The following is a 10,000-nucleotide window of genomic DNA, read 5'->3' as shown; positions in this document are numbered from 1 at the left end:
CATTACAAATTTCAACTAAAATTAAAACTAAACATATAAAATAAAAGCTAATTCAAAATATTATGAATAATTAATTAATATCAATTTGTCTTTTTTAGTTTTTGCTTTTTAAAATTTTCAGTTTCATTTTTATTTTAGTTTTAGTTAAGTATTTATTTTTCAATACTTAAAACTTGAACAAATCCGAAATGTTGCCTTGACAACAATTTTTTTTTTTTACTTTAAAACTAAAGTTTTTCATAAAATATTTAGATTTTATTACAGATTTATTTAAATGAATGCAAATGAAAGTCTTAAATATTTAGTTTTATTAATACAATTTAAACGGTGCGAGTTAATGGTCTGTAAAAGTTATTATTATATTATAGTTATTAAGTACTGACTAACTCTTCATGCTTCAAAAGCTCAGTTACATTCTTGAGGCTGAATAGAGAAATAAACAGCTTTATATCAGTCCTGAACTGCATGAGGTTACTCAGGACTTCAGCACCCTGGATAGTTCCACATCTTATTAACAGTCAATGCTGCTTTACAGTATATCAATGGAATATATTGTGCTGCGTTGTGAAATATAATGTTTTTTAAGTCCTGTTCTCTAATGAAGCTGTCAATGAGGACACGGATAACCCTCTCATCACATCATGTTACATAACAATGCATTTGCAATGCTTACTCTTTAAACGAAAGTGAGAGTGATAATGAGAGTGAGTGTGTGTAACGCAATACCCACAGTAGCACCAGCAGCCCTGCAGAGAGTATATTGTCATATGAATAATAAATGATGAGTTAAGTGTGGCTGAAGTTGCCAGGCAACAGCCCCAATGCAAAGTATTTCTGGTAGCCAAGAGTATTTTTGACTGTAATGTGAAGGAGTCTTGCTTTTTCTCCAGTGAATAATTCCCAGGATGGGTTTATTTTTGACAGTTACCTTCTGTGTAGAGTTAAAGATTAAAGTCTACAAGAAGTATTGAATTTATCACACTATTTCAAGTAAGGAGTGTGTGTGTGTGGGGGTGTTTTGGAGAAATACCTCTTCGAAATATGTAATATAAAACATATATTATTATATTGATTGCATTTTATTAAGCAATATCACAGAAGAAAGAGCCCTGTATTTTGATCACAAACACAGTAAGAACAGTAATATTGTGAAATGATTATAATTTCAAGGAACTCTTTTCTACAGTATTTTAATATATTTTAGAATGTATTTCATTGCCGTAATGGCAAATCTGAGCCATTACTCCAGTCTTTAGTGTCGTCATCCTTTCTGTATCATTCTGAAAAACATGGAAAACATTCTGAACATGCTTTTTTCCTAACAATGTAAAGTCCGTACTGTTACTTTTGGGAAATTTATTTAATCCTTTTGGAATAAAAGTGTTAAGAAATTTCTCAGTGACCCCAAACTTCTGAACGGTGGTGTAGTTTCAATTCCGAACAGAACTGTACCTCGAAAAACAAAAGTTATTTTATGAATCTGTTCAGTGAATGATTTAATATCTTGTAACGATGTAATCTGCAGAAAAAGTCATCAGTGTTTCTGGAATACGCAAACATGTACATACTGTATATAAAAATTAATTTAAAAAAAAAAGTAAACTGAACTTGTTTCAAAGCTGATGGACTTTACACTGTTATTGATCTGAATGAAACCAACACTTATCTGACTTGAGCTGAATAATGCCATTATTGTCTTTTTAGAACTGTTTTACAGCAGAATTTGAATTGTCCCATAATTTTGAATTCCCATAATTAATTCAGCTGTTTTCCTGTTTATTTATTTTTTTTTTTTACTGTGAAGTTGCTCTCAAACAATCTGTATTGTATACCCCACTGTAGAAATAAAGGTGACTTGAGTGAAAAGTGCTGAATTCAGCTCAGCCAATCAAATTTAAAGGCTGGACCTGTTATGTGAAATTTAGGCAGATTCTATTTAAAGGATTGTCAGCTTCATCGGAATAACTGTAAAATTGTTTACAAAAATGTAAACGATTGAAAAAAAAGAAAACTTCACTTAATTTTAGGGGTGTAACGGTACACAAATATGGCGGTTCGGCACGTACCTCGGTTTTAACATCACGGTTCGGTATGATTTTGGCACAGCAGGGGGAAAAACTTTTTTTTTTTAAATAGCCTGGTTTACTAAAACAAGTTGCTCTTTCTCTAAATACATTCAGTTATAGTTTAAATTTTCGTAGTGATAAAAATCTACCTCAGTTTATGCTTAAAACTATAGGGAGCCCTTTTACATTATTACAATTAGGCCTAACAACTTAACCCAAACTTAAATTTAATTAGGCCTACTATTTATTTTTAAATAGATGATCAACATTCACCTTTAAAAGAAATTGTATGCAAACATGTAAATTGTACATAATGCAGTTTTTAAATTAACTTATAATAAATAATACAATTTGTTAAAATATATTCAATTACACTGGCTGTCATAGCATGTTTCATAACAGATTAATTTCAACATACATTAAATAATTAAGACTAACAGGTTTAGTCAAATATGAGTGTAATATTTTGTGAAATGCTCCTCTCTAGACTTCATTTCTCTAGTGAACTAACGAGTGAACTACACCCCTACTTCATTTGTATCTGACTGGGTTTCTTATCCATCTTCAGCGACTTGTATGGTCATAGGCTGCATGATCTATCCAGACGGCTGGGACTCAGAGGAGGTGAAGCGGATGTGTGGTCAGCGGACGGATAAATACACGCTGGGTAACTGCACGGTGCGCTGGGCGTACATCCTGGCCATCATCAGCATCATGGACTCCCTCATATTATCCTTCCTGGCCTTCGTCCTGGGCAACCGGCAAGACAAACTGCTGCCAGAGGACTTCCAGGTAGAGGAGAAGAAAGGTACAGACTTATACTGTGTGTTACCGATTACTGGAGTCCATTACGGATTACAAACTACATGACAAAAATTGTAATTAGTAGCACATTTTAAGTAATGTATTACGACTACTTTTTGATTACGTTTGACCTATTTGTTTATCAAATTTGAATGGGATTGAGTTTCACATGCATGTTCTTGTGTTAATATGTAATCCATAAAAAAGTAATTTGGTTAATGTAATCTGATTTTAACATGTAGGCTAATATAATCTAATAACAAGTACTTAAAGGGATAGTTCACCCAAAAATGAAAATCACCCTCACGTCGTTCCAAACCCGTAAGACCTCCATTCATCTTTGGAACAAAAATTATTTCAAAGATAAAATAAAATATATTTTTAATGGAATCTGAGAGCTCTCTGACCCTCCCATAGACAGCAAGGATCCTAACACGATCAAGGCTCATCAGTAAAATAATCCATGTGACATCAGGGGCTCAACTGTAATTTTGCTACGAGATTACTTTTTGTGTGCAAAGAAAACAACAATAGCACAATTTATTCAGCTCCCCAAGTTACGTAATCAACGTAATCAGCGTTTAAATTCAATAGACAGCAAACCATGCTGAATGTAAACAAGGCTGATTATGTTGATTATGTAACTTGGGGAGAAGAATTGCTGAATAAATTGTGCTATTGTTTTTGCACACAAAAAGTATTCTCGTAGCTTCGTAAAATTACGGTTGAACCACTGATGTCACATGGATTATTTTAACGATCTCCTTGCTACGTTTCTGAGCCTTGATCGTGTTAGGATCCTTGCTGTCTATGGAGGGTCAGAGAACTCTCAGATATCATCAAAAATATCTTAATTTGTGTTTGGAAGACGAACAAAGGTTTTACGGGTTTGGGACGACATGAGGGTGAGTAATTAATGACAGAATTTTCATTTTTGGATGAACTATCCCTTTAATTTGTGGAATCAGATTACGTAATCCAGATGTAACCAAAGACACTGCCTTAAATTTTTAGAGAAAAGAGATACGCGTTTAAAATAGCATTGGTGGGGGTAAATAATCACACGTTTCTTTTGTTTGGTGAACTGCTCCTCTAAATAATATAAGAGAGACGGGCAGAGGGTGTTTAGTTTCTTTTTACAGCACCCCATGTTCTAGCCTTCACCACTTTATCTGATCTAACTAAAGATGGTATCTCATGGTGGTGTAGTTGCTTCTTTTTTTCTTTAAAAAAAAGCTCATGTATCTTCTGGTGTGTAAAAATAACAATGCCCAGAGAGACAGGATTCCTTTTTTTGCGACCGTGGCAGAGCTCTGTAATCACAGAGAGCCCACTTCAAACATGCAGCGCTAGTAAAATGAATTCTATTAGCCGTGGCAGATTTGTGTACATTTATGTGCCTTTCATTAGCGTGCTCAGTCATTTGCAACAACACTATTAATCACTATTAATGAATTGCTATTCATGTTTGCATATTCCTCATATAATGCTATGAATGTTGTTGAGAAACTAATATAGCTCTTCTTTTTTTTGTCTTTAGAGGAAGCATGAAGATCCCCTATGCATCAATGGACTCTGTGGGGTTTTTTTGGGCCACTTTTTGAGAAATATGAAAGAAAATAATTATCTTAAGTTACATGTGTGTCTGTAATAAGTAATTGCCACCTTTAAGGTTACTTCAAGCATTATTCCTAATATATAAACTGCATCGAGATATTTCATATTTTGAGACCAAAGCCAATTTAAAAAATATCCCTTCTGAGTTTTGTAAAAAAATAAATCAGTCAACGGCAATTAACTTGACTTATTTCGGTTTATAGGATGTCACATTGACAGGCCCTGCCCACAGTGAATCTCATTGGTCCAAATCTTGCTCAACTCTGTAAGTGGGGACTTGTGTTCATACCAGTGAATTGTATATTTTGAATCGGTTCCATGATTCATGCAGTGGCTCTGCAGTTTCTGTTCCATTCACTTTCATTCATACACAAACTTGGAAACACAAGATCATGCAAATACGTTTTGCATTTTACTGCATTCCAAATCAGAAGTTCATTCATATCACGTGAGGACCTGTTGAAGCATAATCATATCTTTAAAGCTGCAGGATTGCAGAGCTGCAGGAAGAATAGTAGATTGTGTATTTTTACAAAAAATGTTGTGTTATGTTTTCAAAAAAGACACCACAGAATGAAAGCCGTTGTGGTGTCCAAAGAAATGTTGCATGCTTGAGGTCTTGTGACTGCCACTTTACACTAGTGATGGCTGCTTTCAAAACAATGATTCGTGAAAAGCTTCAAAACCTTTACGAATCTTTTGCTTCGAGTCAGTTTTATACATTTGTAGACATTTTAATGAGACATTTGTATAATTAAAAGGAATATATTTTTTATTGGCCTGTTTAGCATGAGCCATCCATAGAACAAACAAAACCCTGAAATTTGACAAATAAAACACGTAAATACCAACACTTGATGGTATTTAGATTAGTTAATTGCAGTTGATAGATTATACTTTCAATAAAACATTTGCAATGGGTCTGTAAAAGCTGTTTCTATGCATGTTTTCATTGCATTTACCCCATTTTGACCAGCAGGGGCATCAGCATTTGATGTTACGAACGCTTCAGTGAAACATTTTTTGAACCAATTGGTTCAATTGGCTTCGTTTCTCCCATCACTACTTTACACTAGCAACTTTTTATGTTGAGTCGTTGAATGACTCACTCAACTGATTTCTCAAACTGTTTAAATGTGTAGACAGGAAAGCAGTCACTCTTTACAATGAATGCAGCGACTTAAGCAAATTGAAATGAACATGAGAAATTCATTCCCAAATGAAACAGGATACGCTCCTGTAATGCATAAGCATTATGAATCAAAACTGAAAAGTTAATCCAAACGACAAAATCCTTTTGCCATTTCAAAAACTTTATTTGAAGTTACTACAGCAACTATTTTAGTTCAGTGCTGAACAATCAAAAGCAGAGACATTCATGAAAAAGGAGAGCGCGGAGAAGCAGATGATATTTGTGAAGGTCAAATGAAACTGCCTCATCCAAAACAGAAAGCAAAGGCCCTTCGAAATCTGCTGCTTGAAGCAACACCGTGGAGGGAGAAAAAAGCTCAAAAAGATGCACAGATCATTGCAGATTCACATCAAGGCATCTCTAAATCAGTGATTCTCAAACATTTTCCTGAAGCCATTCATTCATAGCAAAACTGTACACAAATAATGGGACTGTACAACACTAATTGTGTGAAGATCCAACTCTTTGGTATGAGTATGTACAAAATTTGAAATGTTTTCACTGATTTAAGATTTCGTAACGACCTTGATACCAAAACTCCTCCCTGGCATTCACATATTAATTGTCATTATTACTGATGTACAAACCATGATAGTCCTTTATGGATTTTATGACGCATTAAAGGTTAGCATTTCTCTTTGATTTCTTTTTGCCCTTTGTGGTAAAAATACACGCGAGTGTTTCTCTTGCACTGTATAGTAGCTCACATTCAATATGTAGATTTCTGAAACGCACTCAGGACTTGGTAAACGTCCATTCGTGTTCCCTTCATCTGATGTAAAACACCTTGTGAAGATATGGAAAACAGTTCGAAGGAAGCTGCGATTAACAATCGTTTTTTTAATACAATGAAAAAAACACTACAATCAGCTACTGAGTCCGATTTACTGCAAACACTAAGAAAACAGAGAAGTGGAACTCTTAAGAAGATAAATCAATTCTGACACGTTTCAAACCATCCTGTGATATGATGGATATTGATAGAAAAGTGGTTGTTAGATAAATCAGCAAGAGCACAAACCACTGAAATGACAGTACACTCAAATTATACCAATTACGTAAAAAAAGCGACGACGATTTGAGAACTGGATCTGTGTGAGCGGACCTTCCTGTACTTGCGGCTAATAGCTGCCGTGACTCCAGGCACGGCTCCTAAGACGGCGTCTGTCAGTGGGGAGCATTCATGGGCGTGTGAGAGTGTGCGAGCACGCTTTGGAGCTTTTTGGCCACTAGGAGGCGATCCAGGAATGACGGAGGCACTCGGCAGCCGTTGCTCTTTTCTCTGGGACGAGGTCCAACATCGGGAGGATGAAGTCTGAGAAATTCTGGGCTTCATCTCGGGGCCATTCGTACTTTTCGACCAGCACGTCCTGCAAACCCCACGGTTTCAGCTTGGTGATGTGCCTCAGGTCACCTAGCGTACAAATAAATACATGGACACATCCACATCCAAACAGAAGTTAGAGCTGGAACTAATCAGTTTTAAAACAGAAATAAATGCGGCTCTATGGACTACGCATTTACATGCACACTAAAAATGTATAGCCACACTAATAATGGGAGTGCAGACATACCCCATCAGTCAAAGTGTGAAATTCACACAAAGCTACTGAACACTGCCAGCAGGTTTATCAAGTAAGTGAAACGCTTTAGCTAAGCAATTAATCATCTAACAAGTGTCTATTGACAGACGCACCTTTCTTGGTGAAGAATTCCTTGGAGTATTTGCCGTTCAGGATGAGTTTACGAGGAATCTTCCCCAGCAGCTCGATGATCAACGCGATGTGATCTGTTTACAACAGAAATGAGGCTTAAGATAAAATTTCGGACATTTACAACAAGCGGACTTTTAAAACGATTCACTTGAATTGATGTGCTAAAAATGTTATCTATTGTCCTGCCAATTCATGTTTGCCATTGATTTAGAGTTGGCATTTTTTTGAAATATGTATTATTGCTTTTACAGCAATTACTATGTAATAAAAATATTTCTAAAATTATTTAGCTGTTACTATTAGGGCTGCACTATTAAAATTGTGATAAGCCGCTATTAATTGAATATTAAAACTAGGGGGAAAAAAACAAATTAAATAGCTAATAAAAATTTGATACTATTATATAAATATAATTTAAAAAAAGTTTATTTTAAGGTGCCCTTGTTACAGTGTAATTATACATTCAAGTACTGAGTAATGTTAATTAACTACATGTATGGGTTAGGATGAAGTTTTGGTCTAAGGTTGCTTGCATGTAATTATGCATAATTTCTTGTTATTATAATAGTAAGTACATGTAACATATGTAACAAGGACACTTTAAAATAAAGTGTTACCCAGCATTATTATGTACCATATATAAAAAAAAATGATATTAGTTTTGAAATTTGTTAAAGATAAAATTGAGTGTTTTTGAAGATGAACCCTAAGAGAGTGTTAATGATGGCAAATGTAATCTAAGTGTAATAATGAAATGCACAAAAATATATGATATTGACTGAAACAGATAAATAAAAGCTGCTGTGGTATTGATATATTCTGCATCCCTAGTTACTATATTGTACATTTCAGCACAGCAGGAATACTGTGACCAATCAGCAATGCAAAAACTGCTAAAATTTCAGGAGACTACAACATGGTTTTATTCTAAAACAGCTCAGAGGTCGAAACCTCTCAGGCCATTCACTCCCTAGTGCCACCTCCATAATGACAGTGCAAATATTACACTGCGCTTGAGAAATGGATGCACTGGGTGTCTAGTAATGGCTCTCGTTCAAGTGCTAATTAATAGGCGCAGTGTGATTTGTTCTCCAGATGCGACTGTTTGTTTATGTGTTGGAGCTTTTGATTGGCTGTGAGTCTGCTGAAGTTGTGTGGGTTGAATCCCAAGCTGTGGAAGAATAATTACCTTCATCTCTGGAATAATCCTCTCCGGAGTGAGGCTCAAACAGGTAATCGCCTGTTGCCAGCTCAAATGCCTAGGGAGAGACACACTTTGAGAAGGAAGCCATGCATGTGTGTGTGAACTAGGGATGTAACGGTATGAAAATTTCTTATCACGATTATAGTGACCAAAATGATCACGGTTATCAGTATTATCACGGTATTATTAAAATGTGTTGGAGATGTTCAAAAAGTACAGACACATAAATCCCTTCAAGTTTTATATTTAAAATCAACAAACAACAAATAAAATGACTTTTTATTTGCATAATCGCTAAAACAATAACATTACCAATGATGTTCGGATTTTAAATGACATCTTGACTGACAACAGTTTAATAGCATGTTCAAATATCTAATGTAAATGTGCAAATAAAGCTTTGAAAACGTTTCATAAAAAGGTAAACCTCACATTTCAGCTTTTAAATAAAGAAAAGGGTTAAGTCAAAATGATAATTGATTAATAAATGGTTATATGTATTCTATTTGCTCCATAAATAATTCTACATAACTTATTGGAATTGTTTGAATGTGTAGAATCCACATAAGCTTGTTTTTCCTCAACCGGTCATAAATTACAGCAGGGCATGCAAATTCGGTCCGTTTTTGGCTAGACACAAACTGCACACAGGCTGAAAGTAAATATAAGTCTCTGTAAATCCACTCTCAGACACTAGGTGGCGCTTTATATGGAAAAGCTGAATACAGCTGTTTCCCATAAACTCCGTAGACAAAGCAGTATTGCGATTAAGAACACTTCCTTTAGGTATTACATGGAGCGAAGATGAAAACAAAATGCCATCGAATCGTTTCTGAAGACAGTCAGAACCTTCAGAGGTACAGTCACATAATTAATTAATTCATATATATAGTTCCCTCAGCACTCTTAAAACCTCCCAGCTTTTCCGCCGTGTTTTCATTCAAAACAAAACTAAGTTACTCTGCTGCTGTGCGCACGTGAGACTGTTACTGTAAACTGTGCTTTATGCTGGACAGTATTTATTTATCCTGAGATGTTCAAATCGCGGTTATCGAATACGGTTTTAATGATAATTAAAAAATTAAACAGTAATACTAACCGTGGGGAATTTTATCATGATTTATCGTCAAACCGGTAATTGTTACATCCCTAGTGTGAACATAGCGGTCCTAGTATCAGATTCTCTAGGTGGTAGGCTGATGTATAAAAGGCCAAACCAACCTTCTCAGCCCTGCTCGGACTGAAGCGAGTGCAGCTCCCAACACTATTGTTTCAGAGTGGGTTTAAAATGCTGATACAGACAGATTTTAACCTCTCTCGGTGGGTCTGGTCTTGCTGCTTAAAAAAGGTGCACCGCAGAGCAGGACAAAGGCAGAGGGGGCAGTGCTCAATGAAATGCTCA

At 35.4% G+C, this 10,000-nt stretch overlaps 2 protein-coding genes across 3 annotated transcripts in view; one reads left to right on the top strand and one right to left on the bottom strand.

Moving 5' to 3' along the window:
* The window catches only part of lhfpl5a (LHFPL tetraspan subfamily member 5a), a 5,359-nt gene extending 842 nt beyond the window's left edge, over positions 1-4,517 (top strand). Inside the window, exons 2-3 of the mRNA XM_058792063.1 lie at positions 2,635-2,874; positions 4,411-4,517. Of these exons, the coding sequence (XP_058648046.1) occupies positions 2,635-2,874; positions 4,411-4,421 (251 nt within the window). The 3' untranslated portion in view covers positions 4,422-4,517. The remainder of the gene's footprint in view (positions 1-2,634; positions 2,875-4,410) is intronic.
* A 1,266-nt stretch (positions 4,518-5,783) lies between these two features.
* The window catches only part of srpk1b (SRSF protein kinase 1b), a 57,253-nt gene continuing 53,036 nt past the window's right edge, over positions 5,784-10,000 (bottom strand). For both annotated transcript variants that reach the window (XM_058792041.1, XM_058792040.1), the window contains 3 exons: positions 8,584-8,653; positions 7,376-7,468; positions 5,784-7,093 (listed from right to left, as the gene is read on the bottom strand). In XM_058792041.1, coding sequence (XP_058648024.1) covers positions 6,909-7,093; positions 7,376-7,468; positions 8,584-8,653 — 348 coding nt within the window. In that variant the 3' untranslated portion in view covers positions 5,784-6,908. The remainder of the gene's footprint in view (positions 7,094-7,375; positions 7,469-8,583; positions 8,654-10,000) is intronic.

This window comes from Onychostoma macrolepis, chromosome 11, assembly GCF_012432095.1.
Source record: "Onychostoma macrolepis isolate SWU-2019 chromosome 11, ASM1243209v1, whole genome shotgun sequence".
NCBI lineage: Eukaryota > Metazoa > Chordata > Actinopteri > Cypriniformes > Cyprinidae > Onychostoma > Onychostoma macrolepis.
This window is presented reverse-complemented; position numbering and strand designations above follow the sequence as displayed.